We start from the raw sequence: 21,730 nt of genomic DNA on the forward strand, positions 1-21,730 counted from the left end.
CTACTCGGGAGGCTGAGGTGGGAGGATTGCTTGAGCCTGGGAGGTTGAGGCTGCAATGAGCTGGGTTCATGCCACTGCACTCCAGCCTAGGTGACAGAGTGAGACCTTGCCTGCCTCCCAAACTTGAATGTAAATAATGAAACCATGAAATTACTAGACGAAATATTTGGAACATTTTTTTCAATATTATGAAACTTTTACACATACAGAAAAGTCAGAAGAATTGTACAGTAGATACCTATATACACCAGCTAGATTCTACAATTAATACTTTACTATATTTGCTTTATCATACATCAGTCCATCAATTCATCACTGAAATAATTTTAGACTCCCAAGGAAGTAAAAAAATAGTAAAGAAAATTTCCATGTAGCCTTCATCTAGCTTTTCCCAATGATAACATCTAATTCATTTATAAAACAATATTGGAGGCTGAGTGCAGTGGCTCATGCCTGTAATCCCAGCACTTTGGGAGGCCGAGGTGGGTGGATCACCTGAAATCAGGAGTTCAAGACCAGCCTGGCCAACATGGTGAAACCCCGTCTCTACTAAACATACAAAAAATTAGCCGGGCGTGGTGGCACGCACCTGTAATCTCAGATACTGAGGAAGCTGAGGCAGGAGAATCGCTTGAACCTGGGAGGCGGAGGTTGCAGTGAGCCAAGATCACGCCATTGCACTCCAACCTGGGCAACAGCAGTGAAACTCCGTCTCAAAAAAAAAGAAAAAAAAGAAAAAAAAAAGAAGAAAAAAACAATATTGGAGTAGGAAGCGTTTTTCTAAAACATGATACAAAGCCAATAAAAGACAAGATTAATGGATTGATGAATTCAGATACCTAAACATTTCTTCTTGGGAGGAAAACACCAAATGGAAAGTCAAAAGGCAATTAAAATAATTATAATTCATATCATAGATGAAGGTTAATTTTTTTCATATATGAATAACTTTTATACATCAATAAGAGAAGCGTCAGCACCCCAAAATTTCTTTTCTGTGATAAAGGATATGAACTGACAGTTCACAGAAAAGCAAAAACAATAACTCTTAAACGTTATTAAAAGATGTTCAACTTCATTTGTAATGAGTAAAGCAAATTAAAATGGCACTGAAATACCATTTTCACTTATTGGATTGGTAAAGTTAACAATTTTGTTAACACTGTGTTTCTGATCTCTCATGTATTGCTGGTGGAGTGTACATTGATACAAGCTGCCAACAGAGGAATTTGGCAATATCTGTCAAAGGTGAAATTGCACATAGCCTTTGCCTCAGAAGTTCTACTTGTAGGAATTTATCCAACAGACATGTTTGCATATGTATGAAATGGCGTGTATGCAAAGATGTTCATTATAGTATTGTTTACAATAGCAAAATATGGGGAAAGACTAAATTTCAGTCATTAGGGACTAAATAAATTATGATACATTCATATCATGGGATACTGAGTAGCTATTAAAAACAATGAAAAAGAATGAGTAGGCTTTTATATGTTTTTAAGGATTAAAAAATAATAGCTTTTTTTTAAATACCAGAAAACTCACCTTTTTAAAGTATACAACCCAGTGGTTTTTAGTATATTCACAGACTTGTGCAACTATCACCACTATCTGATTTCAAAACATTTTCATCCCCATTAAAATAAAACTCATTAGTAGTCATTCGTTAGTTCTAATCTCTTACCTGTACTGGTTCTACTCTCTCTACCCTAGGCAACCACTAATCTACTTTGTATTTGTATAGATTTGCCTATTCTGGACATTTCATATAAATGGAATAATATAATATGTGGTCCTTTGTAACCGGCTTCTTTTATTTACCATAGTGTATTCATGGTTGATCCATGTTGTAGCATGTATCATTACTGCATTCCTTTTTATTGCCAAATAATATTCCAATGTATGAATATACTACATTTTGTTGATTTAGTCATCAGTTGATGTATAATTGGGTTGTTTCCACTTTATGAATATTGCTGCTATTATAAATAATGCTGCTATGAACATTCATGTACAAGTTTTTGTGTGAACTTATGTTTTTAATTCCCTTGGGGATATACCTAGAAGTGGACTTACTAAGTCATCTAGTAACTTTATATTTAACCTTTTAAGGGACTGCCAGACTGTTTTCTTTTTTTTTTTTTTTTTTTTTTGAGACAGAGTCTCGCTGTCGCCCAGGCTGGAGTGCAGTGGCGCAATCTCGGCTCACTGCAAGCTCCGCCTCCCGGGTTCACGCCATTCTGCCTCAGCCTCTCCGAGTAGCTGGGACTCCAGGCGCCCGCCAACACGCCCGGCTAATTTTTTTGTAGTTTTATTAGAGACAGGGTTTCACCGTGGTCTCGATCTCCTGACCTCGTGATCCGCCCGCCTCGGCCTCCCAAAGTGCTGGGATTACAAGCATGAGCCACCGCGCCCGGCCTGCCACCAACATTGTATTGACATTCCAATTGTTCCATATGCATGTCAACACTTGCTATTACCTTTTTATTATAGCTATCACAGTGGAAGTGAACTGGTATCTCATTTTGGTTTTGATTTCCATTTCCCTGATGACTAATGATGTTGAGTATCTTTTCTTGTGCTTGTTGGCCTTTCATAAATGTTCTTTGGAGAAACAATTCGAGTTTTTGCCTTTTTTTTTTTTTTTGAGATGGAGTCTCGCTCAGGCTGGAGTAGCAGTGGCGCGATCTTGGCTCACTGCAAGCCCTGCCTCCCGGGTTCATGCCATTCTCCTGCCTCAGCCTACAGTGTAGCTGGGACTACAGGCACCTGCCACCACGCCCGGATAATTTTTTGTATTTTTAGTAGAGATGGGGTTTCACTGTGTTAGCCAGGATGGTCTCGATCTCCTGACCTCGTGATCCGCCTGCCTTGGCCTCCCAAAGTGCTGGGATTACAGGCGTGAGCCACTGCGCTCCACCATTTTTGCCCATTTTTAATTGGATTGTTTGTCTTTTTATTACTGAGTTGTAAGAATTCTTTATATATTCTAGATACAAGTCCCTTATCTGATATATGATTTTCAAATATTTTCTCCCATTCTGGTATTGCCTCTTCCTTGGTGGTGTTGTTTAGAGCACAAAAGTTTTCTGGGTACAGCATAGGTGCATGTGCATATATTTATGAGGTATATGAGACGTTTTGATACAGGCATGCAATGACTAACAAACACATCATATAACATCGGGTATCCATTCCCTCAAGCATTTATCCTTTGTGTCACAGATAATCCATTTATACTCTTTCAGTTATTTTTAAACGTATGATTAAGTTATTATTGACTATAGTCATCCTGTTGTGCTATGAAATACTATGTCTTATTCATTCTATTTTTTGTACTCCATCTTGTTTTCTTGAATAAATGCTTCCTAGATTGCTGCAAGCTTTTGTTTGATTTCCAGATTTCTGGAAAAAGATGGTTCTTATAATTTCTGCCAGTTTTCTCATTGCTTTTACAGAGGAGAGAATTTTAGAGGTCTTACTGCACCATTTGCACTGATATCCCTTCAGCAGATATTCTTGAATAAATCCTTCTTAATTTGTGGTATGCCCTTTGGTCAATTTCCAGAGTATTTCAATGGCTGTTTTTTGATACTTTTGTCAGTTTTATCATTGCTTTTTGAGGAAAGGATTTGCTGAGCTCCTCACACAGTCATTCTAGAAGTCATGCCCATCCATTTTATAATTTAACGCCCAGCTAAACTATAACCCCACTCAAGATATAGGGAAAAATACATTTTTAGACCTACAAAGTCAAAACACTTTTGCCATCCATTAATTTCACTAAAAGCTATACTAGTGGTTATATACTTCAGCAGGATGAAAAAAAAATCCAGAGGGAAGCAAGACTGGATACAAGAAACAATAATAAATGTCAAATCCTCTATCACTGAGTAGTAGTGACAGGAATTTGGAGACTTTTAATGAGATCCTCTTTTATCTGGGACCATATATTTGTTCAATGTGGTATAAAAATGGTATCCTAATGATCATATCTAAAGCATACTAGTAATGCAATTAAGATCTTGTGTGGCAATCCCATGAGTCCTTTTAGTAAAAAGTGGTAACTCGGGCTGGGCACAGTGGATCACTTGAGGTCAGGAGTTCGAGACCAGCCTGGCCAACATGGTGAAACCCCCATCTCTACAAAAAAGACAAAAAATTAGCCTGGTATGGTAGAACATGCCTGTAACCCCAGCTACGTGAGAGGCTGAGGCAGAAGAATCACTTGAACCTGGGAGGCGGAGGTTGCAGTGAGCCGAGATTGCGCCACTGCATTCCAGCCTGGGCGACAGAGCGAGAGACTCTGTCTCAAAAAAAAAAAAAAAAGTGGTAACTCATGTTTAATGGTGGAAAAAGTATATTCCTGAAGAACAAATGCTTTGTCTTTAACAGGTGAGGGGAATGACGTGTGCCTCCTGCGTACATAAAATAGAGTCTAGTCTCACAAAACACAGAGGGATCCTATACTGCTCCGTGGCCCTGGCAACCAACAAAGCACATATTAAATATGACCCAGAAATTATTGGTCCTAGAGATATTATCCATACAATTGAAGTAAGTGCCAAGAATTTATGTTTCTGTGTTCTTACCTATTTAATCAGCACTCTCGTGAATCATTTCTGGTTTGCATCAGATAGAGGCAATGAAAAAAAAATCTAACTCCTTTGAATACTTCAAACAAGATCTGTCTCAAAATTTAATGTAAACATGTCTGCATTTTTTTCTTTGGTCTTTTTCAGGAAAAGTTAGGCAAAGGTACATTTACACTATTAATCAGGAGCAAACAAGTTAGAACCACAAAACACTTAAATATTTAGAAAATGGAAATAAAGTATAATTTGTTATAAATAAGATTCATATTAGTTACTAAGAAAGTGAAGGATCCTGCTTGATGGCTTTTTGTTTGTTAGGTCAAAACAAAAGACCTATTTTTAAGTTAAAGTAAGAAATTTAAAAGACTAAACCCAGCTAGACATAGTGGCTCATGCCTATAATCTCAGCATTTTGAGAGGCCTAGACGGCAGAATCACTTGAGGCCAGGAGTTCAAGACCATCCTGGGCAATGTAGCAAGACCCTGTCTCTGCAACAAAAATTAAAATAATTAGCCAGGTGTGGTGCCACGCACCCACAGTATTAATCCCACGAGAAGCAGAGGTAGGAGGATTGCTTAAGCCCAGGAGTTGAAGGTTACCGTGAGAGAGACCTTGTCTCTAAAACAAACAAACACAACCCTTTCTTTGTGACAGATTCATCCTGTGTTCTTCAATAAATCTTAAGTGGTAATGCATGTGAATGTATTTTAAAAATTTCAGTATGCTATAGAATTGGTATTCAAGTGATTTAAAGCATTTTAATAGTTCAGTTAAGATCCTATTAGTATAGATGACATTATCATTACCATTTTTGTGAAACTAGTTTTACTGAGTACCTACTATGTGCCAGTTACCAAGATTGCAAAGCTTCAACCCTTAATTCTCACAGCAATGTGGTCATATTCATTTTGGAGGTGAGGAAACCCAGGTTAAGAGAAGTTAAGTTACTTATCCAAAGTCACATAGCTAGTAACTTTCATAACTGGGATTTGAGCCTAATTACTCTGACTCCAAAGCTCATGCTTGTTCTATTCACTGTGCACCGCCAACAAATGTAAGATGGCAGCATTTCCCCTAGCAGTTGGAAATATAATGTGTATTACTATCTACGGTCAGATAAGTCTTGCTTAGGGATAGTTTCCTTTTTATACTTTGTTTTATTGAGGAAAATGATTTATGTTCATGTTCTTTTTCTGATAAAACAAGACTAAATACTGCATATGCAAGGCCTTGAATAATATGTTTAGTATGGTGCTAGCTTTTTTTTTTTTTTTTTTTTTTTTGAGACAGAGTCTCACTCTGTCGCCTGGGCTGGAGTGCAGTGGCGCGATCTCAGCTCACTGCAACCTCCGCCTCCTGGGTTCAAGCGATTCTCCTGCCTCAGCTTCCCGAGCAGCTGGGATTACAGGCACCTGCCACTACATCCAGCTAATTTTTTGTATTTTTAATAGAGACGGGGTTTCACCATGTTGGCCAGGCTGCTCTCAAGCTCCTGACCTTGTGATTTGCCCGCCTTGGCCTCCCAAAGTGCTGGGATTACAGGCATGAGCCACTGTGCCCGGCCTGGTGCTAGCTTTTATGGCCTATTAATGAGAACCTCTACTGAAGACAGTTGTACTTGAGTTAAAGTGTTATATATAGGATAGATATTAACTAGCATTAAGGAAATACTCATTTCTTTGATGAAAGATTGGAAACAAATGCAATCAAGAGCAGGAAGCACATCTTCATCTTTGTATTCCCCAGAGTGACTTGCCCTCAGTAATTGAACTGTTCTTAATGACAATACCATGGCTTAGAATTTCTCTATACAATATTTATATGTTCAGTGAAATAATTTTTTCTCATGAATTTCCTTAGAGCTTAGGTTTTGAAGCTTCTTTGGTCAAGAAGGATCGGTCAGCAAGTCACCTAGATCATAAACGAGAAATAAGACAGTAAGTACTTTTGGAGTGTCAGTAAAAAACAAATTTTGACTCCCTATTACAAATTTAACATCCTTTTTGCATGTCAGTTTTTATAATATCATCCTTATACTGGATGAAATGGTCACAATGTATATCTCTCTGTAGTACATCGAATCTTTACCCATTAGCTATTTATGACCATGATTTTTCTTTTTTTATTTTTTCCATATAAGATGGAGACGGTCTTTTCTTGTGAGTCTGTTTTTTTGTATTCCTGTAATGGGGCTGATGATATATATGATGGTTATGGACCACCACTTTGCAACTCTTCACCATAATCAAAACATGAGTAAAGAAGAAATGATCAACCTTCATTCTTCTATGTTCCTGGAGCGCCAGATTCTTCCAGGATTGTCTGTTATGAATTTGCTGTCCTTTTTATTGTGTGTACCTGTACAGGCAAGTGAATTGTTAGCAAATATATTTGTTAATAATGAAAAATAAGCAAAATTTGGCAGGCAGGGTTTATTTTCAACTACAAAACTGATGTTAGCTAGAACTCTGATCATTTTATGCCATATGCTTTACAAAAATAATCTTCAACTGGGTAGTTATTTAAGTAGATAATAGATGCCATTTAACCCCTAAGAAAGAGTTCAAGATTTTTGGATTTGGTATTTATGTCTGCTACTGTATATAACGTTATTTTATTTTTGTTTTTTTTTTTAGAGATGTGGTTTTGCTCTGTCTCCCAGGCTGGAATGCAGTGGTGTAAGCACAGCTCACTGCGGTCTTGAACTCCTGTGCTCAAGCAGTCCTTCTGCCTCAGCCTTCTGAGTAGCTGGGACTTCCAGGCACTAGCCACTGCACCCAGCTCAGTGACTTTATTTTTGTTATTTCTTCCTGGCACTTCAGTTCATTACTTTCTGTATGTTTTAAACTCTTTTTTTGAGATAAACTTTTACTGTGGAATAGAATACTTCTAGCAAATAAATCTTTTCCTTTATCTGATCCTTATAAAAGGCAATAATGATTTTAAAAAACATCTTAGTTTCTCTGTTTTAATGAAATAAGCTTTCCAGTTATATTTACCAACAAAAACGGCCAACAGATTTCATAGCTTGTGATACACCACTTAGTTTGAGTTTTGGAAAGATGGGTGAGTTTTGCACAAAAAAATTCTTGAGAAAATGTAATTCCTTTCCTAGTTCTTGTTTTTGCTAGCCTCAGAAAGAAAAATCTGCTTGGTGTGATGGCTCATGTCTGTAATCCCAGCTACTTGGGAGGCTGAGGCAGGAGGATTGCTTGAGGCCAGGAGTTTGAGACCAGCCTGGGCAACATAGCAAGACTGTCTCTTTTTTAAAAAAAAAAAAGGAAGAAATATCTGATTTTCCTTGTTATGGAATATCCATTGGATCATAGATGATAGCCCCACAGGCTTGTGCAGCAATTTGAATACCTCCCTCTGCATGTACATCTATTGAAATACAAACACGATTGTTTTGGCTTAATCTCCCTTTAGTGTTTATGGATTAGCTAAAAGCCAAAGAAAGTGACTATTGATACTTTAAGTTATTGAGATATATATGTGAATTTCAGCATTTTTAAAAATTCAATGATTATCATTCCTATATTGCAGTTTTTCGGAGGCTGGTACTTCTACATTCAGGCTTATAAAGCACTGAAGCATAAGACAGCAAATATGGATGTACTGATTGTGCTGGCAACCACCATTGCATTTGCCTACTCTTTGGTTATTCTTCTAGTTGCAATGTATGAGAGAGCCAAAGTGAACCCTATTACTTTCTTTGACACACCCCCTATGCTGTTTGTGTTTATTGCACTAGGCCGATGGCTGGAACATATAGCAAAGGTAAAGTAAGAAAGGGTGACATTTGTTAACATGTTGGGTGGATAAATGACCATAGTATTTTTTAGGCCAATCATTGGAAATACATGTTTTTATGTCGTTAACCATCTACTGAAAGACGTATTTTCATTTTGGCAATATTTTAAGTTAAATATCAGTTTAGAAGATTTACCAAATATGAAATTAATACTGTAGATAGTACAGTATGTCTGTTTATTTTAAAAGAGAGAGACAAATGAGAAATACTTACCACTTATTTACTTACATCACATTATTAATTGAAAAATTGACATGACCACATGGTTTAAAATGATAGAAAAAAATCACCCATATTCCCTTGCTATAATGTAAATCATTTTCTAATTCCATTCTACATACCTTTCTACTTAACAGAGTTGCAAATGTAGTATTCATACTACTTTGTATGCTTAACACTATAAAGTTTTTCCCCATTTTTGCAGTCTAGATTATTATCTAATATTTCTGACTAAGTCTGTCACATCAGTTTGCTTTAATTTACTAAACCATTCAGGTGTTTTTCACCATTAGATTGTTTCTAATTTTTTATTTTTAGATAATCCTGCATTGAACATATTCATGTCTAATAGTCATTTCCATTGAGCTAATATCTTAGAAGACATTACAAAGGATGTGCTTACTGGGTTAAAGGGCATAAATATTTCTCTGGTTCATGGTACAAGTTGTAACAGTTTTTGCCAGCGGGGGTATGTCAGTGAAGTATTTTTACTACAACTTCACCAGCATTACATCCCCCACAAATTCTTGCTAAGTTAATAGACATTAAATGGTATTACAGGGTTACTTTAGTTTGTGTTTCTTCCATTAATGGTGGGGATAAACATTTTTTCATCATCGGATGTTTATATTTCCTTTTGAATGATTTGCCTGTATATGTTCTTTGCCTGTGTGTTTATTGGGCTCCTCATGTTTTTCTTATTAATTTATATAATTTCTTCATAAATTATACCTAATAATACTTTTAAAAATATTTTGTGTACTTTTAGGCTGGGCGTGGTGGCTCATGCCTGTAATCCCAGCACTTTGGGAGGCCGAGGTGGGTGGATCACGAGGTCAGGAGTTTGAGACCAGCCTGGCCAACATGATGAACCCCATCTCTACTAAAAATACAAAAATTAGCCGGCATGGTGGCACGTGCCTGTAATGCCAGCTACTCTGAAGGCTGAGGCAGGAGAATTGCTTGAACCCAAGAGGCAGGGGTTGCAGTGAGCCAAGATCATGCTACTGCACTCCAGCCTGGGTAACAGAGTGAGACTCTGTCTCAAAAAATAAATAAATAAAAAATAAAATATTTTGTGTACTTTGTCTTTGTGAAGTGAAACATTTTCTAGTGAAACATTTTGAAGTGAAACATTCAAACATTTTGAAGTGAAACATTTTCATATTAATTTTTAAACAAATTAATATTCCTAAAGCTGTCTTTTGGGTAAATGCTAAAGATTGTATTTTTATTTTAGTTAAGACCTGAACTTTTTCTTCCTTAGCATTTTCAATGTGTTTGTTTTAATTTATAGGGCAAAACATCAGAGGCTCTTGCAAAGCTAATTTCACTACAAGCTACAGAAGCAACTATTGTAACTCTTGATTCTGATAATATCCTCCTCAGGTATTTATCTTCCCTCTTCCCTCTTCTCTTTTTTTAACTTCTTAAAAAAAATTTCAAATATATACAGAAGTAGAAAAAGGACTATTATGAATTCACATAATCTGTCTCCCAGATAAAAAAATTATCCACATTTTGCCATACTTCATCTATCCATTTTGTCTGTCTTGTTGCAGTAGTATTAAACCAAATTTCAGTCATATTGTTTTACTGCTAAATATTCTGTATTATCTCTAAAAAAGGATACATTCTGATATAACTATACTACCGTATTGTACCTAACAAAACGAACATTAATTCCTTAATGTCACCTAAGACCCAATTCATATTCACATTTCTCCTGTTGTCTCCAAAATGTTTTAAGTCTCTTTGCCTGAAATAGAATTCAAACAAGATCCATGCATCATAGCATTTGACTATCATATGGCTTATGTTCTTTTAATCTAAAACAGCACCTCCCTTCTTTCTTCTCATTGTCCTTCCTTCCCTCCTCCCACAAAACAATTGACTTGAAGAAATAGCCATCAGTTGTTCTGTAGAATATCCCACAATCTGAATTTATCCTTTGTTTCCTTTTGGTTTCATTTAACTTGTTCTATAACTCCTATGTTACTTGTAAATTGGAAGATAAAGCTAAAGACTTGATTAGATTTCAGTCTTTTGTATTTCTCATTTTTATACTCATAAAATTGTTTAGCAAAGTTACATAATAAAGACATTTTTAGTTAAATGAAACCCATTACATTATTTTTTAAACTTTCATTTTTAATTTAATGACTGTTCAAAAAAATAGAGTGCTACTTTGTGCTAGCTACTGTGCTGTTCACTAACAGTGAGCAAGACTGACATACTAGTTCCTAGTTTAAATGTTGGTTCTAGCTTCCATTGGTAGTAATTATGGAGCCACAAGCTTGACGTGAACTAAAGAGCTTACATGGAGAGGTCAGGGTAGGAAGCATATTATCATGGTGCTTTTTATGTTAACTTATATCCAGTGAAGAACAAGTGGATGTGGAACTTGTACAACGTGGAGATATCATTAAAGTAGTTCCAGGAGGCAAATTTCCAGTGGATGGTCGTGTTATTGAAGGACATTCTATGGTAGATGAGTCCCTCATCACAGGTATGTTCTTTCAAAGGATCATGACCAAAATGTTAAGAAAAATAGACATGAAAGATGAAGCACTTTTTGTAGAAGCTATGAATAGCTAAATTATGAACAAAGAGAATAAGTTCTTTTAAGACTGTATTAAATCAATTTCCTCAGATTTACTTTGTGGCTTTAGTTATGCTATTAGTCCATTTTCACATTGCTGTAAAAAAATACCTGAAACTGGGTAATTTATAAAGCCAAGAGGTTTAATTGACTCACAGTTCCGCATGTCTGGGGAGGCCTCAGGAAACTTGTAATCATGGTGGAGGAGAAGGGGAAGCAAGGACCTTCTTCACAAGGCAGCAGGAGAGAGAAGTACTAGCGGGGGAAATACCAGATGCTTATAAAACCATAAGGTCTCATGAGAACTCACTCACTATCATGACAACAGAATAGGGGAAATCGCCCCCTTGATTCAATCACCCCCCCTCCTCAACATGTGGGGATTACAATTTGAGATGAGATTTGGGTGGGGACACAGAGCCAAACCATATCATCCCACCCTTGACCCCTCCCAAATGTCATGTCTTTTCACATTTCAAAACCAATCATGCCTTCCCAACAGTCCCCCAAAGTCTTATTTCAGCATTAACTCAAAAGTCCACAATCTAAAGTCTCATCTGAGACAAGGCAAGTCCCTTCCACCTATGAGGCTGTAAAATAAAAAACGAGTTCCTTCCAAGATACAGTGGGGGTACAGGCATTGGATAAATGCTCCCATTCCAAGTGGGAGAAATTGGCCAAAACAAAGGGGCTACAGGCCCCATGCAAGTCCAAAGTCCGTGGGGCAGTCATTAAATCTTAAAGCTCCAAAATGATTTCCTTTGACTTCACGTCTCACATCCAGGTCATGCTGATGCAAGAAGTGGGCTCCCAAGGTCTTGGGCAGATCCACCCCTGTGGCTTTGCAGGGTACAGCCCCTGCCACTGGCTGCTTTCACGGGCTGGTGTCGAGTGTCTGTGGCTTTTCTAGGTACACAGTATAAGCTGTTGGTGGATCTCTACCATTCTGTGGTCTGGAGGATAGTGGCCCTCTTCTCACAGCTCCACTAGGCAGTGCCCCATTGGGGACTCTGTGTGGGGGCTCCAAACTCACATTTCCCTTCTGCACTGCCCTAGCAGAGGTTTTCCATGATGGCTCCTCCCCTGCAGCAGACTTCTGCCTGGGCATCCAGGCATTTCCATACATCCTCTGAAATCTAAACAGAGGTTCCCAAACCTCAGTTCTTGACTTCTGTGCACCTGCAGGCCCAACACCACGTGGAAGCTGCCAAGGCTTGGGGCTTGCACCCTCTGAAGCAATGGCCTGAGTTGTACCTTGACGCCTTTTAGCCATGACTGGAGCTGAAGCCGCTGGGATGCAGGATACCATGTCACTGAGGCTGCACAGAGCATCAGAGGCCCTGGTTCCCAGCCCACAAAATCATTTTTTCTCCTAGGCCTCAGGGCCTGTGATGGGAGGGGCTGCTGCCAAGATCTCTGACATGTCCTGGAGATGTTTTCCCCATTGTCTTGGTGATTAACATTTGGCTCCTTGTTACTTATGCAAATTTCTGCAGCCTGCTTGAATTTCTCCCCAGAAAATGGGTTTTTCTTTTCTATTGCATTGTCAGGCTGTGAATTTTCCAAGCCTTTATGCTTTGCTTCCTTTTTAAACGTAAGGTCCAATTTCAAACTATCTCTTTGTGAACACATAAAACTGAATGCTTTCAGAATAATGCAGGTCATGTCTTGAATGCTTTGCTGCTTAAAAAATTTCCTCTGCCAGGTATCATAAATCATCTCTTTCAAGCTCACTATTCCACAGATCTCTAGGGTGGGGGAAAAATGCCACCCATCTCTTTTCTTTTTTCTTTTTTTCTTTTTTTTTTTGAGACGGAGTCTCACTCTGTCGCCCAGGCTGGAGTGCAGTGGCACGATCTCGGCTCACTGCAAGCTCTGCCTCCCGGGTTCACCCCATTCTCCTGCCTCAGCTGCTCGAGTAGCTGGGACTACAGGCACCTGCCACCACACCTGGCTAATTTTTTGTATTTTTTAGTAGAGACAGGGTTTCACTGTGTTAGCCAGGATGGTCTCGATCTCCTGACCTTGTGATCAGCCTGCCTCGGCCTCCCAAAGTGCTGGGATTACAGGCGTGAGCCACCGCACCCAGCCACCATCCATCTCTTTTCTAAAGCATAGCGTGAGGGACCTTTACTCCAGTTCCCAATAAATTCCTCATCTCCATCTGAGACCACCTCAGCTTGGACTTCATTGTTCACATCACTGTCAGCATTTTGATCAAAACCATTCAACAAGTTTGGCTGGGCACAGTGGCTCATGCCTGTAATCCCAGCACTTTGGGAGGCCGAGGCTGGTGGATCGCTTAAGGTCTGGAGTTTGAGACCAGCCTGACCAACATGGTGAAACCCCGTCTCTACTAAAAATATAAAATTAGCCGGGTGTGGTGGAGCATGCCTGTAATCCTAGCTACTTGGGAGGCTGAGGCAGAAGAATCACTTGAACTCAAGAAGCAGGGGTTGCAGTGAGCCGAGATTGTGCCATTGCACTCCAGCCTGGGCAAGAAGTGCGAAACTCTGTTACAAAAACAAAAAACAAAAATACCTAAAACCATTCAACAGGTTTCTATGAAGTTCCAAACTTTCCCACATTTTCCTGTCTTTTTCTGAGCCCTCCAAACTGTTCCAGCCTCTGCCCATTACCCAGTTCCAAAGTCGCTTCCCCGTTTTCAAGTATCTTTATAGCAGTGTCCTACTCCCTGTGGTAACAACTTACTCAATTTACTACATTAGTCAGTTTTCACACTGCTCTAAAGAAATACTCAACACTGGCTAATTTATGAAGGAAGGAGATTTAATTGATTCACAGTTCTGCATGACTGGGAAGGCCTCAGGAAACTTAAAATCTTGGCAGAAGGTGAAGGGGGCCTTCTTCATAAGGACCTTCTTCATAAGGCAACAGTAGAGAGAAATGCCAGCAGGGGAAATGCCAGACACTTATAAAACCATCAGATCTTGTGAAAACTCACTCATTACAAGAACAGCATGAGGGAAATGCCCCCACATGACTCAATCACCTCCCTCCCTTGACATGTGGGGATTATAGGTCCCTCCCTCAACATGTGGGGATTACAATTAGAGATGAAACTTGGGTGGGGACACAGAGCCAAACCGTATCAACTATTGAAGGCTTTTATCACTGGAGATTATTAGCTACTAGCATGCATAACCAAAGGAAGTTGTCTCAGTTTCCTGTAGACTTGATGGACTTTGGCAAATTTTCCTGGGCAAATACCTATTCTGCCCTTCCTGCTGTAAAGACTGGTCTAATCTGAGCTATGACACGAGTCCAGGTTTTCCACATCAGGGTCTACTCTAAGGGAATAGGCCTGGCATAGTTTTAGAAATTTTAGGTAACTAAGGCCAATCTGAAGCAGAATCAAAATGATACCTTTCCCATCTCAACTCTCTGATAGTCCTAGAAGAAGCTCAGTTTATGAACCATGTGGAAATAATTTAGTACTGTGTGTTTCTTTCTTTCTTCCTTTTTTTTTTTTTTTTTTTTGAGACAGGGTCTTACCCTGTCACCCAAGCTGGAGTGCAGTGGCACAGTCTTGACTCATGGCAACCTCTTCCTCCCAGGCTCAAACAATCCTCCCACCTCAGCCTCCCACGTACCTGGGACTACAGGCGCATGCCACCATGCCTGGCTAACTTTTGTATTTTTTTGTAGAGATCGGGTTTTGCCATGTTGCCCAGTCTCGAACTCCTGAGCTCAAGCCATCTGTCTGCCTCAGCCTCCCAAAGTGCTAGGATTACAGGCATGAGCCACTGTGCCCAACGAGACTGTGTGTTTCTCAATAGGGGTGCTATTGCCAGTTTGGATGGGGCAATTCTTAGTTCTGGGGGACTCTCTTACACACTGTAGTACAATTCAGTGCCCCTGACCCTGGCACTGGCATACTAAATCGAGGTAGTAGCACCCCCTTCCCCATCCCGTGCAGTCATTATTACAAACGAAAACTCCCTCCCACATTTCTAAATGTTCCTTGAGAACAGGTTAAGAACCGATGTTCTAGGACTAGGGTGAAACTCTAAAAGTATCTGCCAACAAGAGCTACCATACAGGTTTTTCCAGTTCAAGGTTTATATTCCTGGCTTTGGCCTAGAACTGATATAAGGAAAAAGGGAAAGCAACTTTCACCTAGGCATTTGTTCAGATTCTATTTTATATCTAGAGATTTTTGACAAGTAACAAATAATGATATGTTTCATGATAGTGATCATTTATGCTCCTTAAATCTATCTTTACTCTCCATACAGGGGAGGCAATGCCTGTGGCTAAGAAACCTGGCAGCACAGTGATTGCTGGTTCCATTAACCAGAACGGGTCACTGCTTATCTGTGCAACACATGTTGGAGCAGACACAACCCTTTCTCAAATTGTCAAACTTGTGGAAGAGGCACAAACATCAAAGGTAACTTAACTCCCTAGGAGAAACACAAACTATTTTCTTTAAAGCCTTCTCAGTATAAATCTTCACCTAGTTTTTACGTTTTCCGATAAAAATTTTAGTTGCATTAATATGGAGTTCGTGTGTTTTTGTTTTGAGATAGGGTCTCACTCTGTTGTCCAGGCTGGAGTGCAGTGGCACTGTCATGGCTCACTGCACCCTTGACCTCCTAAGTTCAAGCGATCCTTCTGCCTCAGCCTCCCGAGTAGCTGGGACTGTGTGTGGGCACATGCCACCACACCCAGCTAATTTAAAAAAAAATTTTTATAGAAACAGGGTCTCCCTAAGTTGCCCAGGATGGTCTCGAACTCCTGGACTCAAGCTATCATCCTGCCTTAGTCTCTCAAAGTGTTGGGAAGTGTGAGCCACCACACCTGGCCATTAACATGAAGTTTGTTAAAATATTTCTATTTGTGCTAACTACTAAATATACACTGCATTCAGTATCAGAAAAGACTTTGATATGCTTCTTCTTCTTCTTCTTGTTATTTTAAATTCTAGGCTCCTATCCAGCAGTTTGCAGACAAACTCAGTGGCTATTTTGTTCCTTTTATTGTTTTTGTTTCCATTGCCACCCTCTTGGTATGGATTGTAATTGGATTTCTGAATTTTGAAATTGTGGAAACCTACTTTCCTGTAAGTGACTTGTAATAACTCTTTACCATATGCAGAACAATTTGTGAGTCTTTTGCATTAGTAATTCATTGGAAATAACTTTAATAATTACCAGGATCTTTAAAGGTTTGGAGTGGGAGGGTGATAAGAATAATATTTGCATTTTTATAAATATAAAAAATTTCCTTTTGGAAAAAAAAATTTATTATGAGTTGTGATTTTCCAAAAGCAAATACCAAACTTCTACATGTTATGCTTAGTCTCATTTCTGACATGGTTTTGCTTTCACAAAGGACTACAGATATATTGAGGAAAACCTCAGGATTTCAGCTCTGTCGTTTACTGTCAATGTGATCTTAGACTACTTAATTGCTCTCTGAGCTTCAGTTTCCTCAACTATAAAGTAAGGTTTTAATAATACCCATTTTGTGTAACTTAAGGTTGTTGTGAAGGTTAAATAATATATTAGAAATAATTTGTAATTTATTAAATGCTTTACAAATATATTATTAGTGTCTACTCATCTAGTTCTCTGATGCTGTCTATGGTGCTGTAAAGTGGTAAAGTAAAACTGGACTGTGCCTCAAATTAGATATAGAAACTTTAAGTCATGTAAGTTTTACTATCCTCAGTTCTCTTATCTGTAAAATAGGGAAAATAATACCTAAGATACAGGATTGGAATTAGTATAGGTGAAAGCATCTAACATATTGACAAATGCAGGTGACAGCCAAGGGTCCCCCTGCGAAACCCCTGAAGGTTGAAAACCTTCAAGCCTAAAACATCCTGAAGGTTGAAAAACCAGACTGCTGGTCCCAGATGAAGCCTGCCCTACTCCCCTACCCCCGACTGATTCTTTCTAAATAATGTCCACCTACGCACTGGGAGGATGGGGTGGGGCCCCAGGAAGTTCACTCCGTTTGTATAGGGGAGGAGTCTGGACTGTCCTGTTCCTGGGTGGTACCTGGGGTTCAATCGGTGAGGTGGAGAGCCTGTTAACAGGACTCAATCTCATTTTGCCGAGTTGTTTTTCCTTTTTGGCCAATAAATTCCTTTCCCCCTCACCCTTCAAAGTGTCTGCAAACCTAATCTTACCTGGTCATTTGACAAGAATCTGTTCTTTTTCTATAACAACATGTATACATACATGAAGTTTATGGAAGCACAAGCCTAGAAATCTATGAAAACCCCTTCCAGCTGTGTTTCTATATAGATCTATAACTCTTGGATGAATATTTAAGTATTTGAGAACTTAATAAGAACCTAACACTGTAAAACTATTACTGATAAGAGCTGCAGTGAGCCATGATTGCACTAATGTACTCCAGCCTGGGCAACAGAGCGAGACTCCTACTCAAAGTAAATAAAGTCTTACTTAGTTGTGTTTATTTATTTTATTTTTTATTCAGAAGGTACATGTGCAGGTTTATTTATTTATTTATTTTTTGCGACAGAGTCTTGCTCTGTTGCCCACGCTGGAGTGCAGTGGTATGATCTCGGCTCACTGCAACTTCCACCTCCCAGGTTCAAGTGATTCTCATGCCTCAGCCTCCCAAGTAGCTGGGATTACAGGCTTATGCCACCATGCCCGGCTAATTTTTGTATTTTTAGTAGAGATGGGGTTTTGCCATGTTGGTCAGGCTGGTCTCAAATTCCTGACCTCAGGTGATCCACCTGCCTCGGCCTCCCAAAGTGCTGGGATAACAGGCATGAGCCACTGTGCCCGGTCCATGGATATATTGTTTATTACATGGGTATATTGGGTGATGCTGGGTTTTAGGCTTATGGTGACCCCATCTCCCAAATAGTGAACATAGTACTCAGTAAGTAGTTTTTCATCCCTTGCCCCCCTCCCTTCTTCTCACCGTTTGGAGGCCCCACTGCTCATTGATTCCATCTTTATGTCTATGTGTAGCCATTGTTTAGCTCCTGCTTATAAGTGAGAACATGCGGTATTTGATTTTCTGTCCCTACATTAATTCACTTAGGATAACGGCCTCCAGCTTCACCTATGCTACGCAAAGGACATGATTTCTTTCTTTTTTATGGCTGCATAGTATTCCATGGTGTATATGTACTACATTTCCATTATCCAGTCCACCATTGATGGGCACCTGGGTGACTCCATGTCTTTGCTGTTGTGAAGAGTACTGTGATAAACACACACATGCAGTTGTCTTTTGATAAAACAATTTAAAATAAATAAAAGAAAATCCTTTGGGTAGATATCCAGTAGTGGGATTGCTGGGTTAAATGGTAGTTCTATTTTAAGTTCTTGGAGAAATCTCCAGACTGTTTTCCATAGAGGTTGAACTGATTTACATTCCCACCAACAGTATATAAGTGTTCCCTCTTCTCTGCATCGTTGCCAACATCTGTTATTTTTTGACTTTATAGCCATTCTGACTGGTGTGAAGGGGTATTTCATTGTGGTTTTAATTTGCGTTTCCCTGATGATTAGTGATGTTGAGTATTTTTTCATGTGTTTTTTGATCACTTGTATGTCTTCTTTTGAGAGGTGTCTATTTATGCCCTTTGCCCACTTTTAAATAGGGTTGTTTTATCCTTATTGATTTGTTTAAGTTTCGTATAGAGTCTAGATATTAGTCCTTTGCTGGATGCATACTTTGCAAATATTTTCTCCCATTCTGTAGGTTCTGTGTTTATTCTGTTGGTTGTTTCTTTTGTTGTGCAGAAGCTCTTTCGTTTAATTAAATCTCCTTTATTAATTTTTGGTTTTGTTGCAATTGTTTTTGAGGTCTTAGTCATAAATTCTTTCCCTAGGATAATGTATAGAAGAGTTTTTCCTAGGTTTTCTTGGGGTTTTTATAGTTTGACATCTAAGTCTTCAATCTATCCTGAGTTAATTTTTTTATATGGTGAGAGATATGAGTCCAGTTTCATTCTTCTGCATATGGCTAGCTAGTTTTCCCAGCACCATATATGGAATAGGGTGTCCTTTCCCCATTGTTTGTTTTTGTCAACTTTGTTGAAGACCAGTTGGTTGTAGGTGTGTGGCTTTATTTCTGGGTTCTCTATTTTGTTCAATTGATCTACATGTCTATTTTTGTATCAATACCATGCTGTTTTGATTACTATAGTCTTTTAGTATAATTTGAAGTCGAGTAATGTGATGCCTCTAGTTTTATTCTTTTTGCTTAGGATTGCTTCGGCTATTTAGGTTCTTTTTCCATATGAAATTTAGGATTGCTTTTTTAATTCTTTTAATTCTGTCCTCTTCTGACAGAGGACATTAGTAGTTTTATAGGAATTGCGTTGAATCTATAGATTGCTTTGGACAGTATGGTAGTTTTAATAATATTAATGCTTCCAATCCATGGGCATGGAATGTTTTTCCATTTGTTTGTGTCTTCTTCAGTTTCTTTCATCAGTGTTTTATGCTTCTCTTTGTAGAGATCTTTCACCTCCTCGGTTAAATGTATTCCTAGGTATGTTTTGTGTGTGATTATTGTAAATGGGATTGAGTTCTTGATTTGGTTCTCAAGTTGGACGTTGTTGGTGTATAGAAATGCTAATAATTTTTGTATGTTGATTTTATACCCTGAAACTTTACTGAAGTAGTTTATCTGGTCTGCGAGTCTTTTGGAGAAATCTTTATGGTTTTCTAGGTATAGAATCTTGTCATCAGGAGCAGAGATTTTTTTTTTTTTTTTTTTGAGACGGAGTTTTGTTCTTGTTGCCCAGGCTGCAGTTCAATGGCACGATCTAGGCTCAGTGAAACCTCCACCTCCTGGGTTCAATCAATTCTCCTGCCTCAGCCTCCCAAGTAGCTGGGATTACAGGTGCACACCACCATGCCTGGCTAATTTTTGTATTTTTAGTAGAGACAGGGTTTCACCATGTTGGCCAGGCTGGTCTTGAACTCCCGACCTCAGGTGATCCACCCGCTTCGGCCTCCCAAAGTGCTGGGATTACAGGCATGAGCCACTGTGCCTGGCCATACCTGGCTAAGTTTTCAAAAATGTTTTTGTAGAGATGAGGTCTTCCCATGTTGCCCAGGATGGTCTCAAACTCCTGGCCTCAAATGATCCTCCTGCCTTAGCCTCCAAAAGCACTGGGATTACAGATGTGAACCCGTGCACAGGCCAGCAAGTAGCTTGGAATGTGTTTCCTTCAGGAATTTTTCTCATGAGTTCAGGATGTCTTAGATTTCTTCTAAAGCTACCAATTATATTTTTCCCACGTGAGCAAACACTGAACGTCACTAAGAGCTTAATTAGCAGATATACTTGGTTCACATTGTTATGTCCAAAAGGATTTTGTTGAAATATGACTAAGGTCCCTTTGCATGCCATGTGATTCTTTTTCATTGTCTTTCAAGAATAGTGTGAAAGGCAGAATTATGGTTTTACTATACAGGGATTGAGAATTCTGTTTATTCAGTATCAAATTTTTTGAAAATTATGTCTCACATTTGCAGCTATTTCTGAAGATTTCTAATAAAAACATTCATTCTCAATATGGAGCCCTTATATTCAGTCTATAGTTTGTAATTCTAGAATCTCAGTATGTCCGAATTTCTTATATTCATAAAAGAAAGAAAGTGTTTTCTTACCTGTAACTAAAAAATATATGTAGGTAGCTAGGTAGGATATGTCACTTTTTAAATTGTGGTTTTATTTAAATAGTGTTAAGTTTTGTTTCTTTTGTTTTGTACAGCTCTAAATCAATAACCAAAATTTATGGCTTTCTTCTAAAGGGCTACAATAGAAGTATCTCCCGAACAGAAACGATAATACGATTTGCTTTCCAAGCCTCTATCACAGTTCTGTGTATTGCATGTCCCTGTTCACTGGGACTGGCCACTCCAACTGCTGTGATGGTGGGTACAGGAGTAGGTGCTCAAAATGGCATACTAATAAAAGGTGGAGAACCATTGGAGATGGCTCATAAGGTAAGACAGTCCCCAGAACTAAAACCTGTACCACCGAACTATCAGGAGCACCCCTGTTGAGAAACACATACTCCTAAATTATTTCTCTATGGTCCATGAGCTGAGCTGCTTCTAGGACTATCCAGAGATTTGAGGTAGGAAAGGTGTTATTTTGGTTCTGCTTCAGATTGGCCTTAGTTACCTAAGAGTCCTAAAATTACTCCAGGCCTATTCTATTAGAGCAGACCCTAATGTGGAAAACCTGGACTCCTATCCTAGCTCAGACTAGACTAGTCTTTATGGCAGAAAGACAGAATAGGTATTTGCCCAGGAAAATTTGCCAAACTCCAGCAGCCTTCTAACCTATTTGTGTGTGACTTGTTTTCTTCACTGGGACCTTCAATTACAGTGCCGTTTCTTTGCCTTTGCTGCCACCAGCGGACAGTTTGCAGCTATGACTTTAGGAATATAATCCTATCTCTGATCTCATATTAGGATTTCCATAATCATCTCAAAGCTACTTGACTTCAACTAAAACCA

The 21,730-nt window shown here is 38.9% G+C and overlaps 1 protein-coding gene across 1 annotated transcript in view; it reads left to right on the forward strand.

Annotated features, from left to right (window-relative positions):
• Positions 1-21,730, forward strand: part of ATP7A (ATPase copper transporting alpha) — a 119,729-nt gene that overhangs the window by 80,338 nt on the left and 17,661 nt on the right. The window contains exons 7-15 of the mRNA XM_032756216.2: positions 4,396-4,557; positions 6,457-6,533; positions 6,737-6,962; positions 8,143-8,376; positions 9,927-10,018; positions 11,011-11,138; positions 15,491-15,645; positions 16,183-16,317; positions 21,017-21,211. Coding sequence (XP_032612107.1) covers positions 4,396-4,557; positions 6,457-6,533; positions 6,737-6,962; positions 8,143-8,376; positions 9,927-10,018; positions 11,011-11,138; positions 15,491-15,645; positions 16,183-16,317; positions 21,017-21,211 — 1,404 coding nt within the window. The remainder of the gene's footprint in view (positions 1-4,395; positions 4,558-6,456; positions 6,534-6,736; positions 6,963-8,142; positions 8,377-9,926; positions 10,019-11,010; positions 11,139-15,490; positions 15,646-16,182; positions 16,318-21,016; positions 21,212-21,730) is intronic.

The sequence above is a fragment of the Hylobates moloch genome, unplaced genomic scaffold, assembly GCF_009828535.3.
Source record: "Hylobates moloch isolate HMO894 unplaced genomic scaffold, HMol_V3 SCAFFOLD_7, whole genome shotgun sequence".
NCBI lineage: Eukaryota > Metazoa > Chordata > Mammalia > Primates > Hylobatidae > Hylobates > Hylobates moloch.